Source organism: Cetorhinus maximus, chromosome 12 (genome assembly GCF_964194155.1).
Source record: "Cetorhinus maximus chromosome 12, sCetMax3.hap1.1, whole genome shotgun sequence".
Classification (NCBI taxonomy): domain Eukaryota; kingdom Metazoa; phylum Chordata; class Chondrichthyes; order Lamniformes; family Cetorhinidae; genus Cetorhinus; species Cetorhinus maximus.
In genome coordinates, this window is record NC_135890.1 from 84,086,856 (window position 1) to 84,107,622 (window position 20,767).

Consider the following 20,767-nt stretch of genomic DNA (forward strand, 5'->3'; position numbering starts at 1 on the left):
TGAGTGAAGAGGAAAATATGACTGGCAAAGAGAGAGTACAAGAACAGAATGGCAGTTAACATAAAAGGGACTGAAAAGTTTTTACCGCCATGTTAAGAGGTGGGATGGGGCCGATTAGAGGCAAAGAGGGTGATATTTGCTTAGAGGTGTAGGACCAGGCTAGAATACTTAATGAGTGCTATTGGTGTTTACCAAGGAATAAGATGGTGACAAAATATCAGTAGAAGTTCAGATGGTAGAGGTAATGGGTGGGGTGAAAATTTGATAGGAAGAATGTACTGAAAAGTTGGTTATATTTCGTGGATAAGTCATCTGATCTGGGTGACTTGCATCCCAGATTGCTAAGAGAAATGGGGGTGAAGATAGTGGAAGTGCTTGCCGTAATCTTCCAATTTTCTCTTGATATGGGGGATAGTCCCACAGGATAGGAGAGTGACAAAATGACACCCTTATTCGAGTAAGTGTGTGTGGATATTCCTAGTAACAACAGGCTAATCAGTTTAACATTGGTGGTTAAAGTTTTAGAAACAATAATCAGGATAAAAAAAACAGGCACTTGGAAAGGTTTAAATTAATTAGGGACAGCCTACAAGGATTTGTTAAAGGCCAATTGTACTTGACTAATTGAATTTTTTGATGAAGTAACAGAGAAGGTTGATGAAGGGAAAGCAATGTATGTTGTCTATATGGATTTTAAGCAAGCGTTTAACAAAATACCATATACAAGACTGGTTAACACAATTGAGGCTCACAGATTAGAAAGGCCAGTGTCAGCTTGGATAAAAAATTGGCTTAAGGAACAAAGCAGTGAGTCATAGTAAATGGTTGCTTTTCAGACGGAAGAATAAAGTAGATTGTGTAATAAAATAGATCTGACTTGGATATTGGCAAATTCTAAAATGTTACTATGCATTCCAATGATTCCAAACTGGGAGGTGTGACTGACAATGAGGTTGATGCCAATCGACGACAACACTTTGTAGGCTGGCAGAATTGGCTGACGTGGAAGATGGAATTTAATACAGAGAAGGGTGAGGCGACGCAGTTTTGCAGAATGGATAGGAAGAAGCAGTATGGGTTTAATGGCGCAGTTCTAAAGAGTGTGCAGGAGCAGAGACCTTGGGTCTTCATGTGCACAGATCTTTGAAGGTCGCAGGACGCATTGAGAAAGTAATTAGCAAAGCAGTTAAGTTGGGCTTCAATAGAGTCAATGAGTATGAAAGCTGGGAAGCTGTGCTAAATTTGCATAAAGCTTTGATTAGGCCACAAGCAGTGCTCCAGTGCAGTTCTGGTCACCACACTTTAGGAAGAATGTGAGCATCCTTGAGGTTGCAGAGGAGATTTTCCAGAATGGTTCCAGGGTTGAGAAATTTTAGCTACAAGGTTAGGTTGGAGGAGCTGGAGTTGTTCTCCTTGGATTTGATAAAGGTGTACAAGTTTAGACGAGGTAGGCAAAGAAAAGCTGTTCTCAACTTAAAGTGCAAGGACTAGGGGACACGTAAGAATTTGGGCAAAGGATGCAGGGTGGACGTGAGGAAGAACTTTTCAATACAGCAAGTGTTAATGACCTGGAACTTGCTGTTTTGAAAGCGTTGGAAGCAAAGATAGTGAATAATTTCAAAAGAAAGTTGGATGGAAATTTGAGCAAAATAAGTTTACAAGGCTACAGGAGTAGAGCGAGGGAATGGGACTGATCGGCCTGCCATACAGAGAGCCGGCATGGACTCAATGGGTCAGATGGGCCTCCTGTGCCACTGACATTGTAGATTGAAAGTTCAGTTTGTGGCCCATTATTCAAAACCACAATTTTTATAAGGCTTAATTACGATCAATTTATGAAGAATTGGGAAGATGTGCAGTATTTTAATTCTCTAACAATCAGTACAATATTTTAAGTAAATATTAAATACACTATTAAGATGACGACAAAATGTCCTGTTCAGAATTCCACATAGAGACCACCATCATATATTTTGTTCCATCCAGGGATCTTTTTCCCTTTGTAGATGGCTTCTTCAACTGGTTCATGATTTGTCGTTGGTCCATTCCATTTTGTAAATTTGAATACACAAGCTGGTTTTGCAAAACCTTTTGTTAATTAAATGGTTCAGTCTTATAAGTATTTTTAAACTTAAGATTTTGTTCCTCCATTTGGTCTGTTGGAAGAAAGAAGCAAACTTATGAGGAGCAGTTGCAGGACTGTTATTTCTTCCTAGCAAAGGCAAAAACATGCCTTAGTGCACAAACTGGTTTAAACAATAATGGATTTAAATTGTAAGCATAAAGCAAATGTGTTTATTGTGCTGGTAACAGATATAAAATGAGGATCATTATCAGATGATTTCTGTGATTTAAAAAAAACAGTAGACTTAAAAAGTGCCTAATTTAAGAACATGGCTTAGCTGCTGAATTTATTGGATTGCTTTAAATGCATGCATAATATAAACATTTAATATGACTCTCTGTCTAATAGGAAGTGAATAAGAAGCAAACTCAAAAGGAGATGGAGCATGCCATGTTAATTCGTCATGATGAGTCGACGCAAGAACTTGAATTCCGACAACTTAACATGTTGCAAAGACTTAGGATTGATCTAATCCGTTTACAGCATCAGACTGAGCTGGAGAATCAAACGGAGTATAATACCCGTCGAGAGCGGGAACTGCACAGAAAACATGTCCTGGAACTCAGACAACAGCCAAAGAGCCTAAAGGTATGAGATGGGACTTGTTATACTATGCAGGTAATGAGATATCTGAAAGAGTCTTCGTTAAACTGATGGGATCAGTGGTTCTGCACTCTTCCTAAACTTTATAACCAAAACTTTTATGTGATTGGATTATGACAGTGTAGGCAATAAAAAAGTTTGCAAACCCATACTTACGTAGTAAGGTTGCTTTGTCTGCCAGTGCTAAATATGAGGTAAAAGAGGCAGAAAGGAAAATTATACAAATAAACTGCTACTTCCCTGTTAAGGCCACATTTATGCAGAATCAGTGGTAACTTGTGCTCATTTTTAAACTTCAACCCTTTTCTAGAGAGCATCTAATGCAAGTTTGCCATGAAAGAATCTAATGGAATTGTATATGGTTTGGTATAGATTTCATATCAGGTGACTGTGAGGATTTTGAAAATATGCAGCAGTGAGGTACTTGATGGATAGGGAATTGAAAGCTAACTGAGTCTGTGGGTTCATGATTCATATCCAAGACTCCAAAAGGAGAGGATGGATGGAGGTAAATGAGAATCTTCCTACCATTGTGAAGAAATCATTGGACACTAGTGAGACTTTGCACACCTGGAAGCATGCATAGTATGTGTATATAAAAAGGAGGCCAATCTGACCTAGGTGTTTGACTGCTCATGAAGCAAACACCAATAGCATTAAAAATGATTAATCTCATTCTAGGGAGTAGGATGGGGAAATATCAACTAATGAGAAGCAATCTGGATTGGTTTGGAAGGGAAATACTCTGCCGAGCAAACCAGTTGGGCTACTTTGTCATATAGTTTTGCAGTCCAGTAAAGGCGGTGCCTTCAATGGTGGGCTCTCTTGCATCATTGATGACACAAGGTGTAGAGTGCTGCATATAGTTGGCAGAGAGGAAACAAGGATTAGGAATAAATGGGTCTTTTTCCGAATGGCAGGTAGTGACTAGTGGGGTATTGCAGGGATCGGTGCTGGGGCCCCAGCTATTCATAATATATATTAATGATTTAGATGAGGGAACTAAATGTAATATCTCTAAATTTGCAGATGAGACAAAGCTGGGTGGGAGGGTGAGCTGTGAGGAGGATGCAGAGATGCTTCAGTGCGATTTGGACAAGCTGAGTGAGTGGGCAAATGCATGGCAGATACAGTATAATGTGAATAAATGTGAGGTTATCCACTTTGGTAGCAAAAACAGGAAGGCAGATTATTATCTGAATGGCTATAAATTGAGAGGGGAATGTGCAGCGAGACCTGGGTGTCCTCATACACCAGCCGCTGAAGGTAAGCATGCAGGTGCAGCAGGTGGTAAAGAAGGCAAATGGTACGTTGGCCTTCATGGCGAGAGGATTCAAGTACAGGAGCAGGGATGTCTTGCTGCAATTATACAGGGCCTTGGTGAGACCACACCTGGAATATTGTGTGCAGTTTTGGTCTCCTTATCTGAGGAAGGATGTTCTCGCTGTAGAGGGAGCGCAGCAAAGGTTTACCAGACTGATTCCTGGGATGGCGGGACTGACATATGAAGAGAAATTGAGTCAGTTAGGATTATATTCGCTGGAGTTCAGAAGAATGAGGGGGGAATCTCATAGAAACGTATAAAATTCTAACAGGACTAGACAGGGTAGATGCAGGAAGGATGTTCCCGATGGTGGGGGAGTCCAGAACCAGGGTTCACAGTCTGAGGATATGGGGTAGACCATTTAGGACTGAGATGAGGAGAAATTTCTTCACCCAGAGAGTGGTGAGCCTGTGGAATTCGCTACCACAAAGTAGTTGAGGCCAAAACATTATATGTTTTCAAGAAGGAGTTAGATATAGCTCTTGGGGCGAAAGGGATCAAAGGATATGGGGAGAAAGCAGGAGCAGGTTATTGAGTTGGATGATATGGTGGAGCTGGCTTGAAGGGCCAAATGGCCTACTCTTATTTTTCTATGTTTCTAAAGTGGCCTTTAAAGCCTTAAGGGGTCACTTAATGGATACCTGGCCACATGCCCTTCTGCAGCCAGGAGGAAACTGTTAAAACTACCTAGAGTGTGAGAGGATGCAATTACTATTTCACTTTTTAAGAGGGCTGCTCCTGATCCTCTGGCACTCCCCATGAGGGTGAGTAGGTGATTGAAAGAGCTGTCTCATGGGCTTGACCCATCACTATTCATAGGTCTAGGAATCATAGGATATGGGATCATGGAGGGGAGGTAGGGGTGGGGTGTCTCTCCAACTGTCTGCCTTGGTGGCACTGGAGAGGGACCCCATGATGCCAATTAGTGCATACGAGGCCTTCTGCAACCACTAAGCACTGCAGGGCATAAACAGGATAAAATCATAATTTAGTCTCAAGTTTCAGTTTAAATGGCTAATTTGTGAAAATGTTTTATTAGTGGTGCCTTTCTCTAGAGAGGGCCACTGGCAGTGATGCTTGTGTTATGATCACCATGGAGACCAATAAACTAAAAGAACCAACTTGCCTAATGACCCCAATAGAAGAAACCGGTGAACAAAATTTCACCTTTTATAACACTTTAACAACCAAACTAAAATCAACATTAATTAAACAATCATTACAGTCAAATTGTATTCAGTAGAAACTATAAATTATATTTGTTGATACAACAAAGATAGATCTCATGAATTAACTGGCAGTACCATTAGCCCATATGGCACCATTCAGCCACAAAGTGCTTCAAAACTCTGTATTCCTCAGGTTCCTATCTCCATGCAGGTTTTAAACACCTAATTCTCTTCCAGTTGCTGCTCCTAACCTACCCAAGTCCCAAGGCATGTTCCTCATCAAAATGGCCAGCTCTGGTTAATCTGCCCTTTCAAAATAACTGAAACAGTAACTTTACTTATCCCCACTGCTAAATCCAGCCTTCAGGTTTCCTTCTTTTCAGCTGTGCCACAAACACCCTATTCTCAGCCTGCTTGTACTGCTTTGCTTCTGAAATTTGATCTTGGATAGCTATGTGTTTTCCTATTGGTTTCAATTGGCTTCCGTTTCCTTAACAACCTGACATCACAGTCTGATTTCCCATAAACCTGATGTCACAGCCAGAAACCTAAAGTCACAACCCCTTTTCCCAGAAACCAGAAATTTTAGTTTGACTTCCATTTCAAAGCCCGTATATTGTTTTTTGGCACAGTCCCTAACTGAAAGACAGTGTATCCACCAGAAAATTTGACAAGCCATCTACTCTCACACACTCCCCAACTGGCCCCGCAAACTGTGAATTTCATTACATTTGTTAGATGACATTGAAACCAGAATCATGTTACTGATCTATATCAAAAGAGTCCTGATTTTTTTATTTGAAGATGGTACAAATGAAGTTGATGGTGGAGCTCTCCATGATTATTATATTTGGACCCTCAGAAAACTTGTTTGACCATTTTCTTAGACAGTTCCCCAGGGGGTCAGTATTGGGACTCATCTCTTTGATATGTATTAATGACCCAGACTTGGGTATATAGGGCATAATTTCAAAGTTTGCAGAGATATGATACTCTGTAATAAACGATGAGAGAGAGAAACTATAGGTCATATATTGGTGAAATGGACAGGCACATGGCAATGCAATTTAACAAAGGGAAGTGTGAAGTGAAACATTTTGGTAAAGAGTGAGAAGTGGCAACTTGAAGTAAATGATGCAATTATAAAGGGGATACAGGAACAGGGAGACCTGGGGTCTTTGAAGGTGGTAAAACAAGTTGAGATGGCTGTTCTGAAAAAAAGCATTTGGGATGCTTGGCTTTTTTGATGGAGCAATAGAGTACAAAAGTAAGGAACTGATGCCAAACCTTTATGATACTATAGTTAGGACTTGACTAGAGTTTTGTCTAAAATTTTGGGCACCACACTCTAGGCAGGATGTCAAGGTTCTGGAGAGGGTGTGCAGAACATAAGATTAGGAGCAGGAGTTGGCCTCTCGAGCCTGCTCCGCCATTCAAAAAGATTGCGGCTGAACTTTTACATCAACTCCACTTTCCTACCCAATTCCTATATCCATGATTTCCCTTCTGCCCAAAAATCTGTTGATCTCAATCTTGAATATACTCAACAACTGAGCATCTACAATGTTTTATGGTAAAGAATTCCAGAGTTTCACAGCCCTCTGGTTTTTTTAAAAAAAAAGTTCTCCTCTGTATCTTGAGACTATGATTACTAGTTCTAAACTCTCCAACTCTGTGAAGCAGCACCTACCCTGCTGAGCCCCCTCAAAATCTAATATGTTTCAATGAGATCACCCCTCATTCTTGAAATCTTCAGAGAATATAAACCCATTCTACTCAACTCCCTTCAGGACAGTCCAGGTATCAATCTAGTGAAACTTTGTTGCAGCCTGCACAAAGGCAAGTATAGCCTACCTTGGGTATGGAGACTGCAGAAGACCATACCTGGAGCACTGTGTATTAATCAAACTAATTGCAGAGTTCTTTATTGCTCCCTTGCAATAAAGACTAACATGCTTTTTGAATTGCATGTTGCATCTGCACGTTAACTTCGTGATTCATGTACAAGGACTCCAACATCCTAACATTTACTAATCTCTAGCCTGTTTTTAAAAAAAAAATGTGCTTTTCCATTCTAATGAATGTACATACAAATATATGAATTAGAAGCAAGAGTAGGCCACTCAGCTCCTCAAGCCTGCTCCGTCACTCAGTAAGATCATGGCTGATCCAATTGTAACCTCAACTCCACATTCCCGCCTACTCCCAATAACCTTTCACCCCCTTATCAAGAATCTATTTGTCTCTGCCTTAAAAATATTCAGACTCTGCTTCCACCGCCTTTTGAGGAGGAGAGTTCCAAAGACTCATGACTCTAAGAAAAAAATTTCTCCTCATCTGTCTTAAAAGAGCGACCCCTTATTTTTAAACAGTGACCCCTAGTTCTAGATTTTCCCACAAGAGGAAACACCCTTCCAGATCCACCCTGTCAAGATCCCTCAGGATATTAATATGTTTCAATCAAGTCGCCTCTTACTGTTCTAAACTCCAGTGGATACAAGCCTGGCACGACTGACCTTTGCTCATAAGACAACCTGCCCATTCCTGGCATTAGTCTAGTAAATCACCTCTGAACTTCTGCTAACGCATTTATATCCTTCCTTCAATAAGGTGACCAATACTGTACATAATACTCCAGAGGTGGTCTCACCAATGCCTTGTACAACTGAAGCGTAACCACCCCCCCTTACTTTTGTTTATTGCCAGGGGAATTGAATACAATAACATTCTATTAGCTTCCCTAATTACTTGCTGTTCCTGCATACTAGTCTTTTGTGATTCATGCACTAGGGCACCCAGATCCCTCTGCATCTCAGAGCTCTGCAATCTCTCACCATTTAGAAGATGACATGCTTCTTTTTTATTCTTCCTGCCTTAATGAACAATTTCACATTTGTCCACATTATATTCCATTTACCATATGTTTGCCCACTCACTTAACCTATCTATATCCCCTTGTGGCCTCCTCCTGTTCTCTTCATAACTAACTTTCCTACCTATCTTTGTGTCATCAGTAAATTTAGCAACCAAAGCTTTAGTCCCTTCATCCAAGTCATTTATAAAACACTGAGCCCCCAGCACCAATCCCTGTAGCACACCACTCGTTACGTCCTGCCAACCAAAAAATGAGCCATATAGGTCAATTCTGTTTCTGCTAGCTAGCTGATCTTTTATCCATGCCGATATGTTACCCCCTACACCATGAGCTTTTATTTTCTGCAGTAACCTTTGATGTGGCACCTTATCAAATGATTTCTGGAAATTATCTTCCTACATAAGTGGATAATCTCCCACTTTCCCTCATTACACTCCATCTGCTACCTTGGTTGCTCAGTCACTTAACTTGTCTATATACCATAGCAGCCACTTGATGTCTTCGTCACAGCTTACTTTCCTACCTAGCTTTGTACTGTCAGCAAACTCGTATATATTGCACTCTGGCCTCTCGCCTAAATTATTGATTATATATTGCAAATAGCTGGGGCCCAAGCAATGATCATTGTTGCACTCCACTAATTACATCCTGCCATCCTAAAACTCTGTTTTCTGTTGATTAACCATCCTCACTAAATGTTTTTATTGCCCCCAAGTTCCATAAGTCCTAATCTTGTATAATATCTATTGTGTGGGACAATCGAACGTCTTCTGAAAATCCAAATATTCACATTCATTGATTCCCCCTTATCTACCCTGCTAGTTACAGCCTCAAAATCTCTAATAAATTTATCAAACGCCATTTCCCTCGCCCCAAACCTATTTTGGTTCTGCATAATCATGTGATTTTCCTAGTGTCCTGTTATCACAACCTTAATAATAGCTGCAGGCGTTTTTCCACTATTGATATCGGGCTAATGGTCTTTAGTTCCCTGTTTTCCCCCTCCTTTCTTAAACTGTTACATTCCAATTTAGAGGGCCCATTTTAAAATCTGGAGAATTCTGGAAGATCAAGACCATTTATTAATCTTTCAAAAGTCTAGGATGTAGATATTAGGCTTTCCACATTCCTCCATCTTTTAAAACCATCCTGGATGAATAGCTGGAGGTATGTGAAAAGAGCTAGAGGTGGATGTGAGGCTAGTAACATTGAAAGGTATGTGAGGGTGAGTGGAGTATCTGAATGTTGGGTCCAGGTCCTGACTTCTGATGGGTGAGTGATGAGATTGTGGTGCATTAAGCAGATTGAGAGGTTGGGGGTGCAGTAGGTTTGAAGATGCATTCACTGATGTTGACCACCTTTGTAAGGTTGTTGAACTTACTGTGGCACTGCTGCCGGGTTCTCGGGGCTGGAGTCCAGGAATTGACCTCCCTGGCCACACTTACCCTGAGAATGGAATGTCTTGAGAACCTCCTGGACCTCCCTTGCTTCTTTCCTCCTCTTCCCTCCTGTACCAGTGTCTCCAGTGTCATGTTGGAAAACCTAGGGGGCCCTTTCTCTTGCCTGGTGCTCTCTTTTTTTCTGCTTGTAGCCAATTCCTCTACAGTCAGCCTGAAGCAGCTTCTGTACTGAATTCATCTCCCCTTTGAGGGACAGACATTCTTTAAGATGTATAGGCTAACTGAAACGCATGCTAGTCTTGCATGTTGCTTGGCTCCTTACTGAGCATGCAGCCATCCAGCAGCACCACCTACACTGCATACTGAAATTGAGCAGTACATCATTTGCAGCTGCCTGCCTCAATGGGACAGTGTGGGGGATAGTTAATAATCGTCACCTCCATGCCTGAAAAAGGGAAGTACTCGGGTTCCACCACCCTCCACCCCCTTACTCTTAACTTTATTACAAGGGGATTGGAGATTAACATGCCATTCATTTTCCTAATTGCTTGTTGGACCTGCTTTGTTTCCTGTAAAAGAACACCCAGATTCTCCAGAATAGCAATATTTTCCAATCTCTCACCATTTAAAAAAAATATTCTGCTCTTCTGTTTTTCTTTCACATTCACTTCATATTTTTCCACATTACGTTCCATCTGCCATTTTCTTGTTCACTCACTTACCTGTCTAAATCTTTTTGCAGCCTCTGCATCCTCCTCACAGCCTAATTTCCCACCTAAATTCATATGGGCAAACTTGGATATAATAGAGCCAATCCCCTCAACTAAGTCATTGATATAGATTGTAAATAGCTAAGGTCGTAGCACTGATTCTTGCAATACCCTACTAGTTGGAGCCAGGCTAACACACAAATTACTTGTTTATTCCTACTCTCTTTCCTGGCTTTTAATCAATCATTACTGCATGTTAATATATTACACACAATACATACACTGTCTTGCCACCACCTCTGGAAAAACCCTAGGATCTATCCCATGAGCTTTAGTTCTAGTCATCTCTCCAGTATTCTCTTAATAATAATTAATTTGAATTCCTCACTCATTAGATCCCTGGTTCCCCACATTTTCCAATATGTTCTTTCTGTCTTCTACTCTGAAGATGAGCACAAAATAAAATTTTTAAATTTCTTCCGTTCCCTTATTCCCATTATATTTTCTCCTGTCTCTGCCTTTATGGGACTCACTAATCCATTCCTTTTTACATGTTTGTAAGCTCATACAATTGAGTTTATATTTCTTGCTAGATTACTCTTATTCTACTTTGCGCCCCTTTATCATTTCCTTGACATCCTTTTAAAAAAGAAAATTCTCCCAATCCTGAGGCACCATTGTAAGGCTTTTCTTTTAACCTAATCCTGTAATTAACTTCTCTAGTCATGATCATACCACTTTTTCAGTGGAGTTTCCATTTCTCAAGGGAATATCTGTTCATTGAGGATTATTAATTATTTCTTCAAATGCTTTCCATTGGTTATCTACTTTGATTTTTAATCTAATTTCCCAATTTACCTTAGCAGATTCACTTCTCTTATCCATAGTTGGCTTTGTTTAAATTTACAACCCGGGTTTCAGACCTAAATATATCATTCTAAAGCTTAATATGACATCATCATGATATGATCACTCTTCCTCAGAGGACCTTTTACCATAAGATTGTTAATTAACCCTGTCTCATTGCACAATACGAGATCTGAAATAACCTGTTTAACCTATTTTCCAGTTGGTGCCAGAAAACTGTCACAACTGCATTTCATGAACTTGTCTTCCAAGTTACTTTAATAATTTGGTTTGGCCAATCTTATATGAATATTCAAGCTCCTCCCACCCCCATAATATTGTATTATCCTTGTTGAATACTGCTCTAATTTCCTGAATTATAATCTGGCAACATAAAGATCGCTGTTGGGAGGCCTACAAACTACATCTGCCAAAGTCTTTATGCGTTTTGTTATTTAGGTCCGCCTATTCTGATTCTACATTTGATTTTCTAGGCTTGGACCTTTTCTCATGACTGCCATTATCTCATAATTTATTCTCAGGGCTACCCATCTTTCCATTTTTCCCCTTTTTCTCAAAAGTAAAGTTCACTGGAATATTTAGCTGTCAACTTTGGTCATCCTTAAACCTCAGAAATGGCTACTAGATCAAACCCATTATCTCTATATGTGCCATAAATTCATATATCTTGTTACAAATGCTTTATACATTCATATATATGAATTTTAATACCGTTTTCCCTGATGTGACCTTTGAGGTTTAATGATCAATTACCATTGTTAAACTCTCCTGATTGGATCTGAATCTTTTGATTGTTTATATTTTTCAAAATTAAAGAAAAACACTCTAATTTCTAATGAAAATAGTTGTCTGCCCATAATACAGGATTTTACTTAAGCATATTATAATTATGTGACATAAGCTGTCCTTCAAAACAGCCAATATACAGGTTTCTAGACAGTGTCACATTGATCTTGTTTTATGCTTCTGTGCAGGCTATGGAGCTACAGATAAAGAAGCAGTTTCAAGACACATGTAAAGTCCAAACAAAACAGTACAAAGCACTGAGGAACCACCAGCTGGAGGTAACTCCAAAAAGTGACCACAAAATGGTCCTAAAAGCACTTAAAGAGGAACAAACAAGGAAATTGGCCATCCTGGCGGAACAGTATGAACAAAGTATCAATGAGATGATGGCCTCACAGGCGGTATGTAATCTGTATAAACTCGGTTTTAAAGTAACATCTTTCTTTAAAGGCCCTTGATATCTCTCAAGGAAAGACAGCTCTGTACCTTAATGAATCATTGTCTGTGATCTTTGCCCTTCATCTGGGCCTTCTGGTTGGATTTATTTATTGTAAGTTTTTTAATTGCATATGAAGAAGTTTTTAAATGTTCAGTCCTCCCCAACATGTCTTCCACATCCTTCCTTGTGTCCCGGTGTTATCCTTGACTCAGTAGTAGCACTCAGGTGATTCCTGGCTTTGTCCTAAATGTTAATTTCAGAAGAACACTGGTTGATGCACCTCTTATGTCCCTTGGTACCATTCCAATTGGCTCAGTTGAAACTATGAAATCTTCATGAACGTTTGTATCCCAATATGCTAGGGCAGTGAGTGAGTGGAGAGTTTAATGTTGCATTCACTACATTTTTCCATCGCCTAGAAATGGCACTTCTAATACTAAAATGTTTTGTATCTTTAGGAGGAAGTGGTGGCACAGTGGTATTGTCACTGGATTAGTAATTTGGAGACCTAGGACAATGCTCTGGGGATCCCAGTTCTAATCCAACCATGGCAGAATTAAAAGCCTCTTGATGACCATGAAACCTTTGTCAATTGTCATAACGGCCAATCATTAATGTCCTTTAGTGATTGGCTTTAGGCCTACAGGGAAGGAAATCTGCCATCCTTACCTGGTCTTGCGTACATGTGACTCCAGACCCACAGCAATGTGGTTGACTCTTAAATGCCTTCTGAAATGGCCTAGCAAGCCACTCAGTTATATCCAACTATAAGCCTAGGCACCAGCAACAGCAACCCTGCAAAGCCCTCCTTCCTAAGATCTATGGGCTTGTGCCAAAATTAGAAAAGCTGTCCCGTAGACGAGTCAAGTAACAGCCTGACAGTCATACTTGTGGAATTGTACCTTACAGATCAGGTCTCACACCACTATCGCCATTCTTGTCCCACCGGCAGGACAGACACAGTAGAGGTGGCAGCACAGTGATATACAGTCGGGAGGGAGTTGCCCTGGGAATCCTCAACATCGACTCGGGACCCCATGAAGTATCATACCATCAGGTCAAACATGGGCGAGGAAATCTGCTTATTCCCGCATACCATCCCCCCTCAGCTGATGAATAAGCACTCCTGCATGTTGAACACCATTTGGAGGAAGCACTGAGAGTGGCAAGGGCACAGAATGTACTCGGTGGGGGACTTCAATGTCCATCACCAAGAGTGGCTCGGTAGCACCACTGCTGACTGAGCTGGCCAAGTCCTAAAGGACATAGCTGCTAGACTGGGTCTGCAGCAGGTGGTGAGGGAACCAACTAAAGGAAAAAAACGTACTGACCTCATCCTCACCAACCTGCCTGCCACAGATGGATCTGTCTATGACAGCATCGGTAGGAGATGCAGGCCCGTCTTCACATTGAGCATACCCTCCATCATGTTGTTTGGCTCTACCACTGTGCTAAGTGGGATAGATTTAGAACCGATCTAGCAACTCAAGACTGGGGCATCCATGAGGCACTGTGGGCCATCAGCAGCAGCAGAATTGTACTCAATCAGAGTCTGTAACCTCATGGCCTGGCATAACCCCCACTCTACCATGATCACTAAGCCAGGGAATCAGCTCTGGTTCAATGAAGAGTGCAGGAGGGCACGGCAGGAGCAGCACCAGGCATACCTAAAAATGAGGTGTCAGCCTGGTGAGGCTACAACACTTGACGATTTAGGTGCTAAACAGTATAAGCAGCATGTGATAGAGCTAAGTGAATTCACAACCAATGGATCAGATCTAAGCTCTGCAGTCCTGCCACATCCAGTTGTAAATGGTGGTGGACAATTAAACAACTCATTGGAGGAGGAGGCCACAAGTATCTCTATCCTCAATGATGGGCGAAGCCCAGCACGTCAGTGCAAAAGATGAGGCTTGAAGCATTTGCAACAACCTTCAGCCAGAAGTGCCGAGTGGATGATCCATCTCTGCCTCCTACTGAGGTTCCCAGCATAACAGATGCCAGTCTTCAGCCAATCCAATTCACTCCATGTGATATCAAGAAACATCTGAAGGCACTGGATACTGCAAAGGCTTTGGGCCCTAACAATATTCCGGCAACAGTACTGAAGGCATGTGTTCCAGAACTAGCTGTGCCCCTAGCCTGGTTGCTCCAGTACAGCTACAGCACTGGCATCTACCCAGCAATGTGGAAAATTGACCCGGTATCTCCTGTACACACAAAGCAGGACAAATCCAACCCAGCCAATTACCACCCCACCAGTCTACTTTTGATCATCAGTAAAGTGATGGGAGGAGGTCATCAACAGTGCTATCAAGTGGCACTTGCTTAGCAATAACCTGATGCTTAATTTGGGTTCTGCCAGGATTACTCAGCTCCTGACCTCATTAGAGCCTTGGTTCAAACATGTACAAAACAGCTGAATTCCAGAGGTGAGGTGAGAGTGACTGCTCTTAACATCAAGACAGTATTTGACTAAATGTAGCATCAAGGAACCCTGCCAAAACTGGAGTCAATGGGACTCCGGGAAAACACTCAGCTGGATCGAGTCATACCTAGCACAAAGGAAGATGGTTGTGATTGTTGGGGTCAATCATCCCAGTTCCAGGACATCAGTGTAGGAGTTCCTCAGGGTAGTGTCCTCAGCCCAGTCATCTTCAGCTGCTTCATCAATGACCTTGCTTCCATCATAAGGTCAGAAGTGGGGGCTGATGATTGCACAATGTTCAGCACCATTCATGATGACTCAGGTATTAAAGCAGTCCATGTCCAAATGCAGCAAGACCTGGACAATCTCCAGGCTTGGGCTGACAAGTGGCTAGTAACATTCACACCACACAAGTGCCAAGCAATGACCATCTCTGACAAAAGAGAACCTAACCATCGCCTCTCGATATTCAGTGGCATTACCATTGCTGAATCCCCCACTATGAATATCCTGGGGGCTACATTGACCAATAACTGAATTGGACTAGCCGTATCAATACTGTGGCTACAAGAGTAGGTTAGAGGCGAGGAATCCTGCAGCAAGTAACTCACCTCCTGACTCCCCAAAGCCTGTCCTGCATCTATAAGGCACAAGTCAGGAGTGTGATGGAGTACTTTCCACCTGCCTGGCTGAATGCTGCTGCAACAACACTCAAGAAACTTGACACCATCCAGAACAAAGCAACCCGCTTGATTCGTGCCACTTCCACAAACGCTCACTCCCTCCACCACTGATGCACAGAGGCAGCAGTGTGTACCATTTACATGATGCACTGCAGGAACTCACTATGGCTCCTTAGACAGCACCTTCTAAACCCAGGACTGCTCCCATCTAGAAGGACAAGGGCAGAAGACAGGTGGGAACACCGTCACCTTGAAGTTCCCCTCCAAGCCACACACCATCCTTTCTTGGAAACATATCACTATTCCTTCACTGGGTCAAAATCCTGGAACTCCCTCCCTAACAGTACTGTCGGTGTTTCTATACCTAATGGACTGCAGCAGTTCAAGAAAGCAGCTCAACACCATCTCAAGGACAATTAGGTATGCGCAAATAAATGCTCGCCTAGCCAGCGATGCCTACATCCCATGAATGAATGAATGAAAAATAAGATTCTCATTGAATCTTAGGCTAATGACAAAATTAAAAAGATTATATTTTTTATTCATTTTCCTGCAGTGTAGTAGAAATTTGTTACACTTTTAACCTGGAAAAGTGAATATTATATGAAATATTAAAACATAGCAATTCCCCCCATGATTTTTTTTTTTGCGCATCTTCATAACAGTTGAAGTGTTTTTGTAATCTCCAGATTCCAAAATGTTCAACTTGCTAAATGCTACAATTAGACTTTCCAATTGAAATGCAACAAGTGTCTATAATTTCTAGTTTAGTATACTTGCAGATTCACACAACTGCCTTAGGATCCCTTAAGATCTGAATGAAGACATGAAATTCTTGCAAAAAACATGGAAAAATGCCTGTTACAAAATTTGCTTTCACTCATTTAATAGGATTTTGCAGGACTGCTACAAACTTACTGGGATCTAGAATCTTATAAATTTGGACATGATCTTTATAAAAACTTGTTTAATACTGCATGAGTTTGCCATTCTGAAGAAAATAGTTTTTTCTAAATGGAATGTAATAGGGGCAGATGTAGACCATTTAGCCCCTCAGTCCAGTTCTGCCATTAAATGAGATTATGGCTGATCTGCAACCTAACTCTACCTTTGCCCCATATCCCTTTATATCTTAGGTTAACAAAAATAAATCTATGATTTTAAAATTTATAATTGATCTAGCATCACTTGCCATTAGTGGAAGTTTTCCAAACTTCTACCACTCTGTGTTTGGAAGTGTTTCCTAATTTCATTCTAGAAATTAATAAACTAATACTAACCTTATTTCAGAAATGTTGACCTCTGCTAATGTAACAATCCTTTAGGATTTCTTTTGAATTGTTCTGAGTATTGCACTTTTGCACTTGGGAGGTAACACATTGTTTGAATAAATTTTTAATAGAATCCTAAACAATTCTTATTTGTATAATTACATAAAATGTGGCCCTTTTTGTATTTGTTGGACCCATGTATATAAAGCAACAATATGTTTGAGAAGGTTTTAATAAGGGGTAAACAGTAAGCTGCTGTAAAGTATACCAGTGATCAGTCTGCTTGTTTGAGGAGCCCCTGCCATTGTTCCCCTTTTAAACTAAAGTTAACTTTTATCTTTCTATAGTCCTACTAATTTATTTGAAATGTTTGCTTAATGGTGAATGGCGATGAAATGGGGAAAATTTATCTTTGTACTTCCACTCATGTTTTGGCTCCCTTAGCCAGAACCCACGCTAGTTTGATGAACTTTAGTTATCTTATTCATACAGTCTATCTTAAAGAAGCTTTTAGATTCCACCCATGAATCCACAATTCTTTTAAAGGAGGTAATGATCAAATTTATCATGTTCTAGAAGTTTCTGGATGAGTGCATTGGTGTTGATGATATTTTTTAAATATTTAGCTGCGGCTAGATGAGGCTCAGGAAGCAGAGTGCCAAGCTCTGAAACATCAGCTTCAGCAGGAAATGGAGTTACTTAATGCCTACCAGAGTAAAATTAAGATGCAGACTGAAGCACAGCATGAGCGAGAGCTTCAGAAATTGGAGCAGCTGGTGTCACTGCGCAGAGCACGCCTTGAACAAAAGGTCAGTTCAAATCAAAACTGCATATTTCTCTGTCAATGGAAGTGCATGTGTTTTCTCAAAACTTCTTGTAAGTGTAGTAAGCTGCATGGCGTGATCATTTCCCTTCATGGAAATTATATTTTTACATTAAGCACCACAAGATAATCAGTTCTCAATGGGCAGAAACTTAGCACAGCAGTTTAAATACAATGCTTTGTGATACTGTTTGCCATGTCGGAACATCAATATGATGCACAGTGGAGGGCTGGGGCACGGCTTTGCCACCATGATCCTTTTCCCTTGATACATTAATACTTTCAATCGTGCTTCCTTGTATAGGCGATAAAAGGCTAGGTGCTTCTCATCCTACGGGGAGCAATCAGTGGGATCCAGGCTATGCTCTCACAAGTGAAATACCAGATGAAGTGTCACTGATAGAATTCTGATTGATCAGTAGATGGTGTCATAAATAAGGCTAAAACTAGAACTTTTCCTTTTCAACATATTACTATCCTCTCATACTAGATAAGTGAAATTAGCTTAAGCTGTTTCAGTCCAATTTCTACTGGAAATAAGTAACTTTTTGAGGTTCAACTGTATTAATAGGGCATTAAAAGGGAATGGGAGCTTTACTTTGAAGTTAACTTGTCCTATGAAGCTAATACTACTGCAAAAGAAAAATGTTGTTGAATGTTGTCAATCCCTGGTATCTCTTGGGTGTAACTTGTAAAGTATGCAAAAGTTTCTTTTGCGAATTCTTCCATCAGTTGTACCACACAAATAACTGAATTCCTACAACATTGTTCGTGAGTTAAGTGCATTACAGGAAGACCATGTATTTTGCAGCGTAATTGAAAAATTGCATAGCACCAATTGACTTCAGAATGGGATATTTGAGGTAAATTCTAGTTAGTAAATTTTCATAAAATCTTAGAATGAAATGTCTTAAGAATGTAATCATTATATAGATGTCAGTGCTTATGTCAATCTTTGAAGCCTCAAAATCCCTCCAAAAACAAGGGTCAACATATACGCTGAGTATAAAAGTGAACCATGGGTATGGGTGGTCACCATCTCTGTCATTCGCCATGCGGGGTCTGGCTATGTGTGGGTGTCTTAAATTTCCACTTATCTTCGCAACACAGCCTTGCAACCCATTATAAGGTACCAGTAACTAAAACAGCCATTCATGGGGTGAAAAATTGAGGCTGACTACCAATGTGGGTATAGCATGCCGTGGTTGAAATGGGGTTGACTTATTCGCTGAGTATAAGCAAAAACTTGATTTTTGGGGCTTGAAAAAATGGGGTCGTCTTATATGTCAGGTCAATGGTGACCTATGGTAATTTGCTTTTTTTAGTTCATGCACAAGACTTAAAACTTGTATTTGCAGAGCATCTTTGTCTGCAATATCTCAACTCTTCATGCACATAACTTTTTGAAGTGCAGGACTATTCTGTAGGCAAATGATTAATTAAACTCAAGATCCCATCAGCAACTGTTGAATCCTAATCTTAAATTAAAAATTATCATCATTAGTTACACTTTGACATGTTTACTAAATTTTTATGTTTGGCTTTTTAGGAATGATATTCTAAAATGGGGAAATGTTGCATCAGAAGAAGAATGAACATTTAGTTACTGTGCCACACCCACTTTTTCTAGAAAGTGCAAGGCTGGGAATTTCCTTAGAGCTGTTCCCAATTCATCATTGGAAGGCAACTTAGTTACTCATGTTAAATGGGGTTTTATCAAATATATAGTGAAATTACAGCAGCAAAGTGGGAGCATCAGGAAATGTCCTGACCCATGTATGGATGTCGGTTGAGAAGATCAGCCTGGGTGTGATTTTCGCCTATAACTTACCGACATTCATTGGATTTAATGATGACTTGGATGATATACCTGATGGTTTCCTTTAGAACCATAGGAAAAGGAAGGTGACTTGGAAAAGTTGATTAGTTTGGATTCTGAAAATGCTGTGTTTACCATATATTGGAGCAAGAAAAATGTTGCTTGACAATTTCTAAAAATAATTCTCCATTTATTTCTTTCAAGATTGAAGAGGAACTGGCTGCACTTCAGAAGGAACGCACTGAAAGAATACGAAGTCTATTGGAAAGACAAGGGCGGGAAATTGAAAGCTTTGACATGGAAAGTCTCAGACTTGGGTTTGGAAATCTGGTTACATTGGACTATCCCAAGGAAGACTATAGATGAAAAACATTGCCATAACCTTGCCCAGGTATTCTAATTATGGGCTCACTTATTGAGGGCAGACATCACCTCTGGACTAGTGCCTCTACAGTCCTTAAATTTCCTTATAATCAGGGCCCCATTGTTAATGTTAACAAGAACGCTGACCATTTGTTGGTCATCTTTTAAAATGACACAGTATTGATATATGTGCAATCATACTTTTTGTGAAATTGGAAGGCAGGATGTACATCGCTTATATGATCATGCATTACAAATAATTTGTAAATCTGTGCAGAAAGACAAATGTTATATCTGCAGCCTTATCTTACTCGCTGCTAGCTTTCTTTCGGTATTTATTCATCAGGAAATTTTATTAAGATTGAATAATTTGATACAAAAGAATTTGATGTACATGTCGATCATACAAAGTGCTTCTGGGAAATAGAGTTTTAAAAAGAAATGCTGGCAAGGGTATCCTGGCCCAGTGTTAATCATATATATATATAAAATCATTTTCTGCTGTGGCAGATGATGTGCATACTGTATGTGAATCCTGGGACCCAAGTAGCACAATAGGGCCAAGGCACTATCACATATATTGTATAGATGGAATTCAGGAGAGCTTTTACTTATTTTCATAAAGTATTTTAATGGTTCCTCAAATTAATTTTTTAATGATTTTTCGTTCAGTATATGGAAGTAAATCTGGCTGTCAGTGGGATCTTCTAATAGAATTTTCCATCTAGACCATAAATGTTGCTTACTCATACTACAAGCTGTGTATTTTCTTATGAAACAAACCAGTAAGATGCTTTACTATTGCATGCACTCCAGTTTTTTTTCAGGTAAAATAGCATGACCGTCAAAGCAAAAGTAAGCTTTTAATCATATTTGTAAATAAAAGTGCTCACCACACTGTGTTGAGTGTTATTTTAGCAGATTGTATCTTGAAATCTGCAGTCATTTTCACTTTTCGGTATAGTTTCATAGAAACGCTGAATGGGAATCCTGTATGGCCGAACATGATTGTTGTCAAAGTACTTGTGATGACTGGTTAATTTTGCGTAAGCATATCGATGTTACTCAGAGTTGGGTCACTT

The 20,767-nt window shown here is 40.2% G+C and overlaps 1 protein-coding gene and 1 long non-coding RNA gene across 4 annotated transcripts in view; one reads left to right on the top strand and one right to left on the bottom strand.

Annotated features, from left to right (window-relative positions):
* The window catches only part of taok3a (TAO kinase 3a), a 154,863-nt gene extending 134,281 nt beyond the window's left edge, over window positions 1-20,582 (top strand). For all 3 annotated transcript variants that reach the window (XM_078554017.1, XM_078554018.1, XM_078554019.1), the window contains 4 exons: window positions 2,474-2,713; window positions 12,048-12,260; window positions 17,307-17,489; window positions 19,527-20,582. In XM_078554017.1, coding sequence (XP_078410143.1) covers window positions 2,474-2,713; window positions 12,048-12,260; window positions 17,307-17,489; window positions 19,527-19,688 — 798 coding nt within the window. In that variant the 3' untranslated portion in view covers window positions 19,689-20,582. The remainder of the gene's footprint in view (window positions 1-2,473; window positions 2,714-12,047; window positions 12,261-17,306; window positions 17,490-19,526) is intronic.
* Window positions 102-20,675, bottom strand: LOC144687647 (uncharacterized). The gene is made up of 3 exons (XR_013578184.1): window positions 20,579-20,675; window positions 2,885-2,911; window positions 102-2,156 (listed from the first exon to the last, which is right to left on the bottom strand). It is a non-coding gene; the product is annotated as an uncharacterized LOC144687647 (long non-coding RNA).
* Window positions 20,676-20,767: the final 92 nt, after the last annotated feature.